The sequence below is a fragment of the Macaca fascicularis genome, chromosome 20 (genome assembly GCF_037993035.2).
Source record: "Macaca fascicularis isolate 582-1 chromosome 20, T2T-MFA8v1.1".
Classification (NCBI taxonomy): Eukaryota; Metazoa; Chordata; class Mammalia; order Primates; family Cercopithecidae; genus Macaca; species Macaca fascicularis.
Genome location: NC_088394.1, coordinates 85,468,297 through 85,486,311, shown reverse-complemented (window position 1 = coordinate 85,486,311; position 18,015 = coordinate 85,468,297). Strand labels below are relative to the sequence as shown.

General features: G+C 57.6%; 1 protein-coding gene across 27 annotated transcripts in view; it reads right to left on the bottom strand.

The window, feature by feature from the left end:
• Nucleotides 1–18,015, bottom strand: part of SPG7 (SPG7 matrix AAA peptidase subunit, paraplegin) — a 53,850-nt gene that overhangs the window by 9,400 nt on the left and 26,435 nt on the right. For 6 of the 27 annotated variants that reach the window (XR_012429377.1, XR_012429379.1, XR_012429378.1 and 3 more), the window contains 5 exons: nt 17,362–17,524; nt 16,791–16,964; nt 5,819–5,943; nt 4,152–4,254; nt 2,857–2,967 (listed from right to left, as the gene is read on the bottom strand). Coding sequence is in view for 14 of the 27 variants with exons in the window: in XM_045382581.3 (XP_045238516.2) it covers nt 2,857–2,967; nt 4,152–4,254; nt 5,819–5,943; nt 16,791–16,964; nt 17,362–17,524 (676 nt within the window). In the remaining 13 variants the exon portion in view is untranslated. Of the gene's footprint in view, nt 1–1,542; nt 2,240–2,856; nt 3,339–4,151; nt 4,255–5,818; nt 5,944–16,790; nt 16,965–17,361; nt 17,550–18,015 lie in introns of those variants that run through there. The other 21 variants (XR_012429375.1, XR_012429376.1, XR_012429374.1 and 18 more) reach the window with 9 other exon arrangements.

The window sequence follows — 18,015 nt, the reverse complement described above, 5'->3', positions numbered from 1 at the left end:
GGCGGGGCAGCTCCCATCCCCATCACTTTCTGGATCCTCATGGCTTCCACTCATCCCTTCAGAGGCCTTTTGCCTCAGGGACAAGGCTTTTTTTGGTAAGAGACAGAGTCTCACTCTGTCGCCCAGGCTGGAGGGCAGTGGCGCAATCATGGCTCACTGTTGCTTCAACCTCCCGGGTTCTAGCAATCCTCCTACCCCAACCGCCTGAGTAGCTGGGACCAGAGGTGTGCTCTACCACCATGCCTGGCTAATACTCTTTTCTTTCTTTTTTTTTGTTTTAAAAGAGATGGGGTCTTGCTGTGTTGCCCAGGCTGGTCTCAAACTCCTGGCCTCAAGCAATCCTCCTGCCTCAGCCCCCAAAGTGCTGGTATTACAGGCATGAGCTACAGTGCCCAGCCAGGGACAAATGTTTGCATTAATTTTCCCCTGTTCAGCTTACTGGTGAGGCTTCATTTCCTGTCTCACATTTTCCACACATCTGTAAGTCTCCATTTTGTACAACTTGAATCAGCTCGTGGTCCTGAGCACTCAAGTACATCGTGCTACTGGAACCTTCCACCACCACTTTACTGCAAGGCTTTAAGTCCTAAGACACACTGGCTGTGGCCGATGAAGTACTCCAACCAGAGCCGGCTACAGGACTGTGTACAAAGGCACGAGACCACAAGGCGTACAAGACAGGCTTACCTGAAAACAAACGAGTGTGTTTCTAGTACGGACAAGTGCAGGCAGGCTGTCGACACCAGAAGGGGCGACAAGCTCAGTTCAACAGGGATGGCATGGCCAAGCCTGCAGCCTGGGCACCAGGACACCACGCTCAACCGCCCATGCCAGTGGCCAGAGATGGGCATTTAGGGGTGTCTCTCCCACCCAGGAGCCTGGGCTCCCCGTGCTCCCTGCACTTCCTCTAATCAGACCATTCAGGCATTTGACCGTGAACTGCACTGACCACTCCCCATTCCCTGTGCGTACGGCTGGTTGCCACACGCTCTCTCTTCTTTCTGCCGGACCCTTCACTTCTGCCTCATGGGATCTGGGGGTGGAGGATGGCCCTCCCCACTCCCGGCGCCCTCCCTGCCCAGGATCTGTGAGTAGTAAGTCTTTGAACGTGTTTCCTATTGTGGTGGGGACTGAATTTGCACCTTCCACAAGGAAGAACCAGGGGCTGCCCAGGCTGGGTTTTCTCAGGCATGTGGGGGACACAGGGCAGGCCCCAGCACCAGAGCGATGGTCAGGCAGGCATAACCTGGACGTGAATCAGACAGGAGCCATGGGACGTCTGCCAGTGTAAGCAAGTTTCCTGGAGGGACTCCTGGACTTCGGATGGACATTAAGCTGTCCACTGGGTCAAAGATGCACCCCTTGAAGGGTGCAGGATAACCTTCATCTCCCCTGAGTACAGGACTACCGGCCGCCAGGCACTGGACCCGTTTAGCTGGGGGCTCTCAAGACTCAGGCTGTCCACACTAAAGATGAACACAGAGGACCCACTCTGCATCACACACGGGAAATGGCGTCCTGTTAGTATTTTCCTTTCTTCTCCTGGAGTCAGGGGTCTCGCTCTGTTGTCCAGGCTGAACTGCAGTGGTGTGATCACAGCTCACTGTAGCCTCAACCTCCTGGGCTTAGGCCATCCTCCCGCCTTGGTCTCCCGGAGAGCTGGGCTTACAGGCATGAGCCCCCACACCCTGCCCTGGCTGTATTTTCTTTCAAGTGGCCTGCAGTTCCCACTCAGTCCTTCCTGCTTTGCTACTATGATCAAAAGCTTATCAATTTCCACATAAAAGTAAACGGTTACCAAAAATACATTTTGGTGAGACACAGGCAGCGCCAGTTCCCTGGACCCGCGGGGCGGGTGGGGGGAAGCCAGGCGTGTTTCACAGTGTCTGGCACAGTGGCTGGCCCCACTCCTCTGCAGGGATCCACCGCCTTTCCACGCTGAAGCCCCGGGGACCTGCCAGAGGCATGTCTGCTAGGAATTCACTCAGATTGAGGGTGAGGGAACTCGGTTCTCACAAGGACAGCTCGCAAGGGAGGCTCGTGCTCCTCAAACACCTGGGGCAAGAACCACTTCCCTTTTCAAACGTTCCCTGTGTCTCAGACTGACACTGTGGGTCTGAACTCCATTTCATGAGATGACTGATCACGTCTGGTTGTTGCCATCATAGCTACGGAAACCTCCAGCAGCTCCGATTCCCGGTTTAGTCCTGCTCTCCTCACAGACGTCGCAGACCCCACACTGAGCAGCCACAGGACGGCAGTCAGAGGCGGCCAGCCCACCCGTCCCCAAAACTCATCTCCTGTTCCTACTGAGAGTCAGAGCCACGGGTTTTGCCAGAGGTCGCGCAGCAGATCCACACCTGTCCGCAGAGCCCCTCCTGCGCTGAAGGCACAGCTGTCCCTCCATGCCCGCGGGCGGCAGCAGCCCTCCGGCCCACAGTCAGCGGTTGGAGCTCAGCCCCTGTAGGGCCAGGGCTAGGCTGAGCCCACCACACCCAGGCCGGTAAGGCATGTTTAGTTTTTATTTCATTATTTTTATTTTTGGCGGGGAATTTTTTATTTTTTTTTTCATTTTCTTTGGCAAGACATTTTTATATTTCTGTTGGACGAGTGTCTACTCTTAGGTCTAAGTCTGTGATACTTTAAGGAAAAGTACCTGGCATCATAAAGACATGAGTTACACAGAACTGAAAGGCAACGTGTGTTCCTTCCCGTGTGATGGCTCCCGGCCACTCAATCACAGGACACCCAGGCCTGGATCTGGCTCCATCCACCTCATCTCTAAATACCTGCCTGGGTATTTCTGGGGTTCAAGCCCTGCTAAGAACGGCCTTCACCAGGGCGCGCCCCCTGTACCTGCAAGGACGCGCTCCACGGCGTACTCGAAGTTGAGCGTGTGCACTGAAGTGTGTCCCTCCCGCGCCGCGTGCAGGGCAGCCTCGTTGCAGATGTTGGCGATGTCAGCCCCTGCCAACACAAACGACAGCCAGGGCACGGTGCGGTGGGGCTCTGCTCTCTATCAGGGCTTAAGAGGAGGAAGGGGCCCTCAAGGAAGAACAAAGATGGCCGGGCACGGTGGCTCACGCCTGTAGTACCAGCACTTTGGGAGGCTGAGGCAGGCGGATCACCTGAGGTCAGGAGTTGGAGACCAGCCTGGCCAACACGGTGAAACCCCGTCTCTACTAAAAATACAAAAATTAGCCAGGTGTGGTGTCGGCGCCTGTGATCCCAGCTACTCCGGAGGTTGAGGCAGGAGAAATGGTTGAACCCAGGAGGCGGAGGCTGCAGTGAGCCAAGATCACGCCACCGCACTCCAGTCTGGGCGACAGAGCAGGACTCTGTCTCAAAATAAATAAATAATTAATTAAAAGGAAGAACAAAGAGAGAAAAGAGACCAAGAACCAAGAGTGCTGGTGAGAGCGTGTGGGAGAGAGGCAAGGGGAGCTGGCACCAGCAGTAGAGGTGGGGAGTGGCAGGCACCGTGACCATGTTCCACTGAGGCCATTTCACAGACGAGACACAGAACCGCCAAGCTCCGTCCGCCCTGACACCCGTCTCTCTCCTCCCAAGGGCAGTTCCAGACCCCATCTTGTGACATTCCACCTAACAGCTCGTGGGCATTGATGGCAAAGAAATTAAAGGCTCTCAGTATCCACAAAATTCTAGTGAAAGATCTTAACAAACAATCAAAGGGGAAGTTGATCTCAATAAAAGGGAGTTTTGTTTACATTGTTTTAAAATGTGAGCCACGCAGAAAAAAGCGTCTTGATGTACGATTTCTATTTCTACAGCTTGACAGAGACTGTGAGGGTCAGAGGGAGGCGGCTTTGCCAGCACTGCGTCGTCTGACCCCGGGTCTGACGGGAAATGCCGGGATGACTGGTCACACTGTGTGGAGGCAAACGTACCGCCACCATCTCGAGTCAAGCACAGTCTGCTTTTCCACCCTGGGGCAGAGGAAGGAGGGCGGGTGCCATCTTGACCTCCTGCCATCCCACCTGCACATTAGCTCCCACCCAGGCCTGTACTGAGCAGGGGCCCCCAGAGAAGGCAGCGCCCACCCTACACAGGAGGCCTCGACGTTGTGTGCACAGGTGAGACCGCCGGCCCTCAGGATGTGACGCTGCTCAGGCTGCGGGTTGAGAACGTACCGCTGAATCCTGGTGTCAGCTCTGCCAGGCGTTGGGAGTAAAAGGTGCTGGGCTGGGTCAGCTTCAGGCCCTTCAGGTGCTGCTCAAAAATCTCCCGCCTCTCCTGCCAGAACCGGGGAGGACGACAGACCGTTGCGTTCACGCCCAGTTACTGCCGCAGGCGCTGCATGTTTGTCTGTGGCGGGAGGGGGGGTCCCCGACGCGCCTGCCCTGAGTACAAGCCTCAGCTTCCCAAGGAGCTGGGATTACAGGTGCGCCATCACGCCTGACTGAGTTTTGTATTTTTAGTAGAGACAGGGTTTTGCAAACTTGCCCAGGCTGGTCTGGAACTCCTGGCTTCAAGTGATCCACCTGCCTCGGCCTCCCAATGTGCTGGGATTACAGGCGTGAACCACCACGCCTGGCCGTGAGCAGCATTTTAAACATGAACAGAACGCTCTTGGATGGCCGGGTCCGGTGGCTCACACCTGTAATCCTAGCACATTAGGAGGCTGAAGCAGGCAGCCTGGCCAACGTGGTGAAATCCTGTCCCTACTAAAATACAAAATTAGCCAGGTGTGGTGGTGCACGCCTGTAATCCCAGCTACTCGGGAGGCTGAGGCTGGAGAATCACTTAAAGCTAGGAGACAGAGGTGGCAGTGAGCCGAGACTGCGCCGCTGCACCCCAGCCTGGGGGACAGAGTAAGACTCTGTCTAAAAAAAAAACGTTCTTGGAAGCCAAGGTGGGGATCACTTGAGGCCAGGGGTTTGACACCAGACTTGGCAACACAGTGAGACCCCGTTAAAAATTAGCCGCCACAGTGGTGCCCGCCCGTCGCAGTCCCAGCTCCTCAGCTTGAGCTCTGAAGGTCGAAGCTGCAGTTGAGTGGTGATCGCAGCACTGCACTCCAGCCCGGGTGACAGCGCGACACCCTTTCTCTAAAAATTAAAAGAAAAAATCAAAAAGAAAAACGAGCCGCCCTCCCCTGGAGAAGCAGCCGCAGGAAGGGCTTCCGCTCTGCCCTTCACTCTCCACCTCAACAGAGGCCGAGCACCGGCTGAGGCATCAGGGCAGCTGCCTCTGTGAGCCCAGCCCTGCTCCCCAGGCTGCACTGACACACCATGAACCTACCAGCAAACCCCGAGGCCCTCTCTCCAAACCCTCCCCTCCATGAGCTGAACTCCTGCTCCCTCAGGGCGGCAACCACGGCCCTTTGGCCAGGAGGTGTAATGTCTAACCAGAGCCCTGTGACAGAGGAGGGAATCAGGCAAGAGGTCTCAGAGCTTCTACTCCCAGCCCAATTTCAGGGCAGCTGCACAGTCTACGTCTCCAGAACCCACGCTCTGGATGGAAGGAAATGATGCCGCACAAGAATAAAGTTTCCCACCATTTTTCCTCCTGGATTTTGTTTCAAAGGATTTGCTATAAAAACCAGACTGATACCCAGGATAAAAGGAAAACTAATAGCGGGTGAAAAGAACTGCAAAGCCCTGAGCAGTGAGTGCAGCAGGTGGGCAGGTCTGCTGGGGGCGTGCGGCCCACGTGGGGGCCGCGCTGGACAGTGCCAGCACCTGCGGGGCAGCGACAGGCTTCACACCAACAAGTGTCTTAGAGGAGAGGCCAGACCACCCAGGACGAGTGAGGGCGGCCCAGGTGGAGTGGGAGAGGCTGGGGTCCTGGCTCTGACCTGCAGTGTGGGCAGATCAATGAAGACGTGCCGGTCCAGTCGGCCTGGCCTCATCAGAGCACCGTCCAAAATGTCAGCTCGGTTCGTGGACGCCAGGACGATGACATGGTCTGTGGTGCCCATTCCTGAGGGGACAGACAGTGGCCCTGAGGGTGGGGGTCCTGACACAACAGATTCCCTTGCAGGTTCCCCTTCAGGATACAGGAGGGAGAGGGACCCTCCCCGCCCCAAGGCCCAGAGAGAAAGGAACACATGGTTCTTCTGTACTAGGAGCTGTGATCCTTCACTCATGGCTCCCAGCCAACATCACCAGGAGGAACAGGAATTTCCCTATTTTGACAAGTGATAACAGCACACCATCCTGGGGCTGGCTACTGAGGCAGAACCGTCCAGGGCCCTCCCAGAGCTCCCACGGCATCCTGGAGCGTCCCCGTCTCATGGTGCCACCTGGGAGCCGGTCCTCACAGCCGCCCCCCAACCCCATCATTAGTGTGACTTTGTTACATTTTAGCTAACACTCGGCTTTAAGCTGTGTCTTTGAAACATTTTATCTTCAACGCCTGGCCTTAAGCCCTGGGTTTCAGGCTTGAGGTTTGTCATCGGAGAATTTAAAAGTGAGTTCAGAAAGGATCACTCATTCCCAATGTCTGTGAACCTTGACTGGCCCCTGATGTGAATAAATCAACTGCGAGATGATTATGAAGCTGCTGGGAACACCTGACTGGATGCTTGTAAGAACGTTCAGGTGTTATGATGCTGTGATATTTCTCTGAATTTAAACAAATGTACTCAGAGCATGTAAGATTCAAAACTTTGGATCTGCTTTCAAAGAATCCACTTGCCTGGGCGCGGTGGCTGATACCTGTAATCCCAGCACTTTGGGAGGCTGAGGCGGGTGGATCACGAGGCCAGGAGTCCAATACCAGCCTGGCCAAGATGGTGAAACCCTATCTCTACTAAAGATACAAAAAATTAGCCGGCCGTGGTGGTGGGCGCCTGTAATCCCAGCTACTCGGGAGGCTAAGGCAGGAGAATCGCCTAAACCTGGAAGGCGGAGGTTGCCGTGAGCTGAGATGGCACCATTGCAATTACACTCCAGCCTGGGCTAGAGGGCAAGACTCCGCCTAAAAAAAAAAAGAATCCACTGGTGGCCGGGCACGCACAGTGGCTCATGCCTGTAATCCCAGCACTTTGGGAGGTTTACACGGGTGGATCACCTGAGGTCAGGAGTTTCGAGACCATCCTGGCCAACATGGTGAAACCTCGTCTCTACTAAAAATACGAAAATTAGCTGGGTGTGGTGCACGCCTGTAATCCCAGCTACTCGGGAGTTTGAGGCAGGAGAATCACTTGAACCAGGAGGCGGAGGTTACAGTGAACCGAGATTGTGTCACTGCACTCCAGCCTGGGCGACAGGGCAAGACTCTCAAAAAAAAAAAAAAAAAAAAAAAAAAGGAAAAGGTCCACAATAAACAGTGTTGAGAGTAAAGATTCAACGAGACCTCCCGTGACTAATGTAAGAAACTCTAAATAGGCTGGGCGCGGTGGCTCAAGCCTGTAATCCCAGCACTTTGGGAGGCTGAGACGGGCGGATCACGAGGTCAGGAGATCAAGACCATCCTGGCTAACACGGTGAAACCCCGTCTCTACTAAAAAATACAAAAAACTAGCCGGGTGAGGTGGCGGGCGCCTGTAGTCCCAGCTACTCGGGAGACTGAGGCAGGAGAATGGCGTAAACCCGGGAGGCGGAGCTTGCAGTGAGCCGAGATCCGGCCACTGCACTCCAGTCTGGGCGACAGAGCGAGACTCCGTCTCAAAAAAAAAAAAAAAAAAAAAAAGAAACCCTAAATATCCCAGCACGTTGGGAGGTCAAGGTGGGAGGCCAAGGTGGGAGGACTGTGAAGCCAGGAGGTGGAGGCTGCAGTGAGCTATGATCATGCCCCTGAACTCCAGTCTGGGCAATGGAGCGAGACTCTGTCTCCAGCAACCCTGTGTTCTTAGGACGGGACCCTGAACGCTCTGAGGGGGCCGAGGGGAGGGGCCTAACCAGCTTCTCCAGGGCCACTGTCCTGAGTTTCACTAAGCAGTAGCCGCCAGGACAGCACAGCGGCTCAGTCCAAGCCACACCCCACTCCCAAGCAAATCAAATCACTCCCGAATTTCAAAGGAACTCTGAAAGACACAACCATTTTCCCTGGTTCCCCAAGTCAGAATGTGATAAGCTGGGATGCTGTGTCCCAGTTCCATTTCTAGAAGGGAGATGACAGAAGAGAACCATCTCGCCAAGGCAAAGGCAGTGCCTTAAAAAGACGATGACTCGGCTGAGCGCGGTGGCTCACGCCTGTAATCCCAGCACTTTGGGAGGCCGAGGCGGGCGGATCATGAGGTCAGGAGATCAGGACCAAAACCCCGTCTCTACTAAAAAATACAAAACATTAGCCGGGCGTGCTGGCGGGCACCTGTAGTCCCAGCTACTCGGGAAGCTGAGGCAGAACAATGGCGTGAACCCGGAAGGCGGAGCTTGCAGTGAGCCGAGATCGGGCCACTGCACTCCAGCCTAGGCCACAGAGCCAGACTCCCGTCTCAAAAGAAAAAAAATAATAAAAAAAAAGACGATGACTTTTTTTTTTTTGAGACAGAGTCTCACTCTGTCGCCCAGGCTGGAGTGCAGTGGCGTGATCTCGGCTCACTGCAACCTCTGACTCCCGGGTTCAAGGGATTCTCCTGCCTCAGCCTCTTGAATAGCTGGAATTACAGGCGCCTGACACCGAGCCTGGCTAATTTTTGTATTTTTAGTAGACACGGGGTTTCACCATGTTGGCCAGGCTGGTCTCGAACCCCTGACCTTGTGATCCGCCCGCCTCAGCCTCCCAAAGTGTTGGGAGTACAGGCTTGAGCCACCACGCTCAGCCAAGACAATTACTTTTAAAATAAACTCAGAAACAAAACAGGCAGCAGAGAGCACAAGTGCTTTGTCTCACTATGACCCTGGGAACAAGAGGCTGGGGAGGGCGGGGACTGGGACCCCAGCTGGCCCCTCCAGAGCTGTTAGGAAGGCCTGCTTTACTGCTCAGTGTTGTGGAGTGCCTTCCTTGCAGAGGCCAGGGCTGTGGATACAGAATTCTGAGACTGTATAAACAGTGAAAAAAATGGGAAAAGTAATAGGAACACTGGTCTCAAAGAAAAACAGCAGCCAGGGCCGGGTACGGTGGCTCAGGCCTGTAATCCCAGCACTTTGGGAGGCCAAGGCAGGCAGATCATGAGGTCAGGAGATTGAGACCAGCCTGGCTAACACGGTGAAACCCCGTCTCTACTAAAAATATAAAAAATTCGCCGGGCGTGGTGGCGGGCGCCTGCAGTCCCAGCTACTTGGGAGGCTGAGGCAGGAGAATGGCGTGAACCCGAGAGGCGGAGCTTGCAGTGAGCTGAGATCGCACCACTGCACTGCAGCCTGGGCGACAGAGCGAGACCCTGTCTCTGCAGAAAATAAAGTCGAAGCATAAAATGTTTACAGTAGCCTTTCCCGTGTGTGGCTGCACGTGAGGGGCCGTCACCTCAGCTTCCGCCACCAGGGGATGACTATGTCGAAGGGAGGCCTCTGTGAAATGCTAGGCGTCCGCGGCTCCCGCGTGTGGTCAGTGCTGACGCTCCCATCACTGCTTTCTAGCACAGGAGCCGGGACCTGGACGTCCACAGCCGGTGGAGCCTCCAGTGCTCTCTGACTTACGCCCTTCCCAGGGGGGTCTGGGGTCCACAGGACACCGCCATGGACCGGCTGACATAACCAACAAGGCTGGGGCTTTTCTCTTCCCCAGCGAGATTTTCCCACGACCGGCTCCGCATCTGCCCCATCCCGCGCACCGCCACGAACAGAAGCACCAAAGCCTGGCCGGGGGCCTCGGGGGGGCTGAGCGCACAGCTGTGGCTGGGCATAAAGAGACTCGTTCAGAGCTGGCACAACTCAACAAGAGGCCTTCAGTCAGCGGATTCCCGGCCTCAGCAAACCCGGGCGGAAGCAGCTCTTCTCATGACAGCACAGAGGGGTTCTGTGGAAAAGGTCGTTTGACAGACGCTTGCCTTTGGGCTCCAGTCACTCAAAAAGGTGTCTCTGTCTTCAGGGCAAAAGGCAAACCCAGCAGAGCGGGCGGCACTGCCCTCGGTGGTCCCGCGGGCTCCGTGAGGCAGGAGCGGGCGGCACTGCCCTCGGTGGTCCCGCGGGCTCCGTGAGGCAGGAGCGGGCGGCACTGCCCTCGGTGGTCCCGCGGGCTCCGTGAGGCAGGAGAGGGCGGCACTGCCCTCGGTGGTCCCGCGGGCTCCGTGAGGCAGGAGAGGGCGGCACTGCCCTCGGTGGTCCCGCGGGCTCCGTGAGGCAGGAGCGGGCGGCACTGCCCTCGGTGGTCCCGCGGGCTCCGTGAGGCAGGAGCGGGCGGCACTGCCCTCGGTGGTCCCGCGGGCTCCGTGAGGCAGGAGCGGGCGGCACTGCCCTCGGTGGTCCCGCGGGCTCCGTGAGGCAGGAGCGGGCGGCACTGCCCTCGGTGGTCCCGCGGGCTCCGTGAGGCAGGAGCGGGCGGCACTGCCCTCGGTGGTCCCGCGGGCTCCGTGAGGCAGGAGCGGGCGGCACTGCCCTCGGTGGTCCCGCGGGCTCCGTGAGGCAGGAGCGGGCGGCACTGCCCTCGGTGGTCCCGCGGGCTCCGTGAGGCAGGAGAGGGCGGCACTGCCCTCGGTGGTCCCGCGGGCTCCGTGAGGCAGGAGCGGGCGGCACTGCCCTCGGTGGTCCCGCGGGCTCCGTGAGGCAGGAGCGGGCGGCACTGCCCTCGGTGGTCCCGCGGGCTCCGTGAGGCAGGAGCGGGCGGCACTGCCCTCGGTGGTCCCGCGGGCTCCGTGAGGCAGGAGCGGGCGGCACTGCCCTCGGTGGTCCCGCGGGCTCCGTGAGGCAGGAGCGGGCGGCACTGCCCTCGGTGGTCCCGCGGGCTCCGTGAGGCAGGAGCGGGCGGCACTGCCCTCGGTGGTCCTGCGGGCTCCGTGAGGCAGGAGCGGGCGGCACTGCCCTCTGCCTGTGGGCTCCGTGAGGCAGGAGCGGGCGGCACTGCCCTCGGTGGTCCTGCGGGCTCCGTGAGGCAGGAGCGGGCGGCACTGCCCTCGGTGGTCCTGCGGGCTCCGTGAGGCAGGAGCGGGCGGCACTGCCCTCGGTGGTCCTGCGGGCTCCGTGAGGCAGGAGCGGGCGGCACTGCCCTCGGTGGTCCTGCGGGCTCCGTGAGGCAGGAGCGGGCGGCACTGCCCTCGGTGGTCCTGCGGGCTCCGTGAGGCAGGAGCGGGCGGCACTGCCCTCTGCCTGTGGGCTCCGTGAGGCAGGAGCGGGCGACATTGCCCTCTGCCTGTGGGCTCCGTGAGGCAGGAGCGGGCGGCACTGCCCTCTGCCTGTGGGCTCCGTGAGGCAGGAGCGGGCGGCATTGCCCTCTGCCTGTGGGCTCCGTGAGGCAGGAGCGGGCGACATTGCCCTCTGCCTGTGGGCTCCGTGAGGCAGGAGCGGGCGGCACTGCCCTCGGTGGTCCTGCGGGCTCCGTGAGGCAGGAGCGGGCGGCACTGCCCTCGGTGGTCCTGCGGGCTCCGTGAGGCAGGAGCGGGCGGCACTGCCCTCTGCCTGTGGGCTCCGTGAGGCAGGAGCGGGCGGCACTGCCCTCGGTGGTCCTGCGGGTTCGGTGAGGCAGGAGCGGGCGGCACTGCCCTCGGTGGTCCCGCGGGCTCCGTGAGGCAGGAGCGGGCGGCACTGCCCTCTGCCTGTGGGCTCCGTGAAGCAGGAGCGGGCGGCACTGCCCTCGGTGGTCCTGCGGGCTCCGTGAGGCAGGAGCGGGCGGCACTGCCCTCGGCCCTGTGGGTTCGGTGAGGCAGGAGCGGGCGGGGGTCTCTCCTCTGAGCCTCCTCATGGTCCCCTGGAAGGGCACCTGGTCAACGCGGAGAAGGCCGCAGACTCACAGGACGAAGACCTCGGTGTTCACGCCGTGCCCGCACGGCACAGCCACCCGCCTCACCCAAACTGTAGAGAGTCCTAAGACTCTGTGGCCAGAACCCAAGGTGTCCTGCAGATTTCTTCAAAACCCAAACCACCCACCCGTCCTTGAGCAGCCCCGAGAAGCAATGGTCAGGGCCACATCAAAGGCCACACAGCACCAAAGAGGCCACATAAAGATGCTCCGCAGAGAAGCAGTGCGGCGAGCCCGGAGGCTCCAGAGGCCTCTGACACGCATGGTGATCTCCACTTGAGGGGCAGGGCCAGCTGCCCCAGCAGAGCCGGTGGGGTCTCTGGACCTCCCAAGGACCCATCTCTGAGGTGTCTTTCCTTCGTGACACTTCAGACGTCACAGAATCTGAACTGCTCAGCCCACGTCTCTGAAGACACTCTGTTCTCTGAAAACTCGACTCCCATGACCACTTGCTGCGTGTGCAGAAGGCGGCCGTTCAGGTCTCGGTTGCTCACGCATTAGTTCCTGAACAAGCACGCTGAGAGACGACTGCAGACACGGGGGACAAGCAGCAGGAGAGGGTGAAGCATTCTCCGCAAATGCCGCAGCAACGCCGCTGAGTCCTGGACACTGTTGGGAATCTCACTTTCATCCTCTACCCTCGGAGCTTTCAGAGCCTACAGAGCACTTCTGTGGGCATCAGTCCATCTGACTTCACAGCAGCCCAGAGGCAGACGGGAACGCAGGGCACCCAGGAGAGACGGGCACCAGCCCAGGGCACTCGGGGCACCCAGAAGAAATGGGCGCCAGCAAGGGGAACGCGGGCACCCAGGAGAAACACGTGCCAGCACGGGGAACACAGGGCACACAGGAGAGACGGGCACCAGCCCAGGGCACGCGGGGCACCCAGAAGAAATGGGCGCCAGCAAGGGGAACGCGGGCACCCAGGAGAAACACGTGCCAGCACGGGGAACACAGGGCACGCAGGAGAGACGGGCACCAGCACAGGGCACGCGGGGCACCCAGAAGAGATGCACGCCAGCCCAGGGCCAAAGCCCTCAGCAGAGTCCACCACCAGCGACAGGTGCAGTGACACTGTAAACCGCAAGGCACACAGCACTGCTGCACTGATCCGGCCAAATGCACTGCTCGACCTGACCCTGAGGACATGTCACAGCTCCAGAGACTGACATTCCTGAACGTCACTGGCCTGTGCAGAGTGTCACAGTCACCAAAGACAAACACCAAGAAACAGTGGAGTCCGCCTGTAATCCCAGCTACTCGGGAGGCTGAAGCAGGAGGATCACTTGAGTCAAGGAGTTCAAGACCAACCTGGGCAACACAGCAAGACCCTGCCTCAGAAAACAAGACCAAGAAATGACACAGGACGGGGAGAGACCGAGGAGACCGAACGTCCACGTCGGGGAGCGGAAGCACCATGGATGGGTCTGGGGGACAGTCACAGACGCCGTGGCCTGGGGCTCGCAAGTACCCGTGGATGGGTCTCGGGGGCAGTCATGGACACTGTGGCCTGGTCCAAACCTGCAGACCACGTACGTCACGGTCAGCCTTTGGGGAGCTCGCAGGAAGGCATCAAAGAACACTCCGATTGACCGGGCGCGGGGCTCACGCCTGTAATCCCAGCACTTTGGGAGGCCGAGGTGGGCGGATCACGAGGTCGGGAGATCGAGACCATCCTGGCTAACACGGTGAAACCCCGCTCTACTGAAAATACAAAAATTAGCCGGGCGTGGTGGTGGGCGCCTGTAGCCCAGCTACTCGGGAGGCTGAGGCAGGCGAACGGCGTGAACCCGGGAGGCGGAGCTTGCAGCGAGTGGAGATCACATCACTGCACTCCAGCCTGGGCGACTCAGCGAGACTCCGTCTCAAAAAAAAAAAAGAGCACTCTGACCACCGTGGCAACGCTTCTGTAAGTCTAAAGGGATTTCGCAATGAGAGGTGAAGCAAGTTCCCCCTTAGCTGAGTGGTCAGAACTGGGCTGTGCAGGCGCTAAGACACACGACTCCAAGCAGCCACAGGCAACAAAGAAAACAGCAAGTCAACAGTTCTCTTGGAGCCAGATCACTCGGGGAAAAAAAGTCTCCCTCATCTACGATACCTAAAACGTAACTAGAATTCTGATTAAAAATAAACCCTACAAAGCAGAGACTTCCAAAAGATGCTTGTACTTATGTAAACACAGCCCAATTCACAACAGCCCACGTGTCCACCGACGGCGAATAAACAAGAGGCAGCCTCTGCACAGCAGGCAGCATTGTTCAGCCTCAAGGAGGAAGGAAATCCTGACACGTGCCCAGCACTGACGGCCCCTGGAGATGTTATGTGCGTGAAAGAAGGCGGAGAGCAAAGGACAGACACCGCAGGACTCCAGTTCTATGAGGTCCCTACGACAGTCACTCAGAGACAGACAGCGGGACACAGGCTGCAAGGGGCTGAGGATGGACAATGGGGAGGGCTCAATGGGGCCAGGTTTTTGGTTTGAAGAGAAAGTTCTGGAGACACACGGTGGTGGTGGTTGCTCAACAGGCGAATGTACTTAATGCCGATGAACTTCAGAATGATTAAAATGGTAAATTTATGTGAATGTATTTTTTTAATTGTTTTGTCGAGACAGGGTCTCGCTGTGTTATCCAGGCTGCAGTGCAGAGGCTGTTCACAGGCAAGACCATCGCACAGTACACCACCGAGCTCGGGCTCCAGCACTCCTTCTGCCTCCGCCTCCCAAACAGCCGGGAACACAGCCACCGCCAAGCTTGGCTATCTGTATATTTTACCACAACAATATCCACATTAAAAAAAAATAATAATAATCTTGCAAAAGTAGGTCAGGAGAAAAATAGTTCCAGGTCACCTTTACTGGGTCAGCTCCATTTAAAAAAAAAAATTGTCAAAGCCAGACCAGAAGTCATCTTCAAGGGGTCACAACATGTGGGGCGCCTCCCTCCCCGCAGTGCAGCGCGCTGATGCTCTGCTGGGCCCTCTAACCAGAGTCTCACCTTCTCGGGGGGCACAGGGAGAGGCGTGGCGGCACAATCACACAGACCCATTACAGACCTAAAGACAGGAGCGCGCACTCAGACCGACCCATTACAGACCTAAACACAGGAGCGCGCACTCTGACCGACCCATTACAGACCTAAACACAGGAGCGCGCACTCTGACCGACGCATTACAGACCTAAAGACAGGAGCGCGCACAATCACACAGACCCATTACAGACCTAAAGACAGGAGCGCGCACTCTGACCGACCCATTACAGACCTACAGACAGGAGCGCGCACTCTGACCGACCCATTACAGACCTACAGACAGGAGCGCGCACTCTGACCGACCCATTACAGACCTAAACACAGGAGCGCGCACTCTGACCGACGCATTACAGACCTAAAGACAGGAGCGTGCAGTCAGACCGACCCATTACAGACCTAAAGACAGGAGCGCGCACTCAGACCGACCCATTACAGACCTAAAGACAGGAGCGCGCAGTCAGACCGACCCATTACAGACCTAAAGACAGGAGCGCGCACTCAGACCGACCCATTACAGACCTAAAGACAGGAGCGCGCAGTCAGACCGACCCATTACAGACCTAAAGACAGGAGCGCGCAGTCAGACCGACCCATTACAGACCTAAAGACAGGAGCGCGCACTCAGACCGACCCATTACAGACCTAAAGACAGGAGCGCGCACTCAGACCGACCCATTACAGACCTAAAGACAGGAGCGCGCACTCAGACCGACCCATTACAGACCTAAAGACAGGAGCGCGCACTCAGACCGACCCATTACAGACCTAAACACAGGAGCGCGCACTCTGACCGACCCATTACAGACCTAAACACAGGAGCGCGCACTCTGACCGACCCATTACAGACCTAAAGACAGGAGCGCGCACTCAGACCGACCCATTACAGACCTAAAGACAGGAGCGCGCACTCTGACCGACCCATTACAGACCTAAACACAGGAGCGCGCACTCTGACCGACCCATTACAGACCTAAAGACAGGAGCGCGCACTCTGACCGACCCATTACAGACCTAAAGACAGGAGCGCGCACTCAGACCGACCCATTACAGACCTAAAGACAGAAGCGGCACCAGCTGCTCCAGAACCTGTCTAGCGGTCTTTCTGGGTTTTGCTGGAAAGCCCCTAAAAAACAGTAATAATGCAAAAAAAGGCTGGGTGCCGAGGCTCATGCCTGTAATCTCAGCACTTTGGGAAGCTGCGGCAGGCCGACCGCCTCAGGTCAAGAGTTGAAGACCAGCCTGGCCAACCTCGTCTCCACTAAAAATACAAAAATTAGCCGGGTGTGGTGGCACGTGCCTGTAATCCCAGCTACTTGGGAGACTGAGGCAGGAGAATCGCTTGAACCTGGGAGGCGGAGGTTGCAGTGAGCCGAGATCGTGACATGTACTTCACCCTGGGCAACAAGAGTGAGACTCCATCTCAAAAAAATAAAAAGATTACATCTGACATACCGCTTCTATTCCTACTTATCTTTTTTACTATTGCCTTGACGTTTTTTAAATTAAAAGTTGTGCTTTTTTTTTTTTTTTGAGATGGAGTCTCCCTCTCTCACCCAGGCTGGAGTGCAATGGTGAGATCTCGGCTCACTGCCACCTCCACCTTCCGGGTTCAAGCGATGCTGCAGAGCAGCGGGGATTACAGGCACCCGCCATCATGCCCGGCTGATTTTTGTATTTTTGTAGAAATGGGGTTTCAGCATGTTGGCCAGGCTGTTCATAAAATCCGGACCTCCGTGGTCTGCCTGTCTTGGCCTCCCAAAGTGCTGGGATTATATAGGCGTGAGCCACTGTGCTGGGTCTAAAAGCTGTATTTCTTTTTTTTTTTTCTTGAGACGGAGTCTCACTCTGTCACCTAGGCCGGAGTGCAGTGGTGCGATCTTGGCTCGCCACAACCTGTTCTGAAAGACATCAGAAAACCTTCTCTGATGGTGCACTGGGGGTGTGGGGTGCACGAGCACTGACCGTCCATTTCTACCAGAAGCTGGTTGAGCGTCTGCTCCTCCTCCGTGTTGGAGAACCCGGACATGGTGGTGGAGCGCTTCTTGCCCACCGCGTCAATCTCATCGATGTAGACGATGCAGGGGGCCCGGGCTCGGGCTTCCTTGAAGAGGCTTCGCACGCGGGCAGCGCCGAGGCCTGAGGGGACACAGAGAGAACCAGGAAATGGGCAGATAATAAAAAACAAAGTCTCCTCCCGTACCCGGGCCAGACAAAGTTCTACACAAAGGACAACTAAAGCTACCAGCCCCATCCCCTGCAAACAGACACACGGCAGCTGCTCGTGGGGGCCCCTGGCCACCCCTCAGGGTTCACACGCACCGTGCTGGCCCCCCCAGGCCACAAGTGACAGCGGCTTTGAAGCAAACACCACATGCTCCGCAGACAAAACGCCTCCTCTAACCCAGACCTTGCTTTCCTTCCCTACTCCCCGGCCCACCTGTTTCCCTTTCAGACCAGCCACCAGAGGAAGGACATGTGAAAGGAGCCAAGTGGTCAGCCAAGTCCACCCACAGCCCCCAACCACAGCACCTACCTCCAATGACCTCCACGAACTCTGGGCCGGCCATCGCCAGGAAGGGCACCTGAGCCTCCGTGGCCACCGCCTTGGCCAGCAGCGTCTTCCCACAGCCGGGGGGACCGAGCAGCAGTGCGCCCTTTGGGACCTTGGCGCCAAGCTGGAGGAAGCGCTCTGGGCTCTGGACGGCAGCAGATGATGTGACACTAACCACGTGGGGTTTCACTGTTTTGTTTTTTTTTTGAGGTAAGGTCTCTCTGGGTCATGCAGGCTGGAATGCAGTGGGTGCCATGAGAGCTCACTGCAGCCCTGCAGCCTCAACGTCCTAGGTTCAAGCCATCCTCTCACCTCAGCCTCTCAAGTAGCTGGGACTACACAGGCATGTGGCACCATAGCCAGCTACTGGCTATGGTGCCACATAGCCAGTAGCAGCCTGGCCGGGCGCAGCAGCTCACACCTCTAATCCCAGCATTTTGGGAGGCCGAGGCGGGCAGATAGCCTGAGATCAGGAGTTCGAGACCAGGCTGGCCAAAATGGAGAAACCCCGTCTCTACTAAAAATACAAAAATTAGCCATGCACGGTGGTGGGTGCCTATGATCCCAGCTACTCGGGAGGCTGAGGCAGGAGAATCACTTGAACTGGGGGAGTTGGAGGTTGCAGCGAACCAAGAT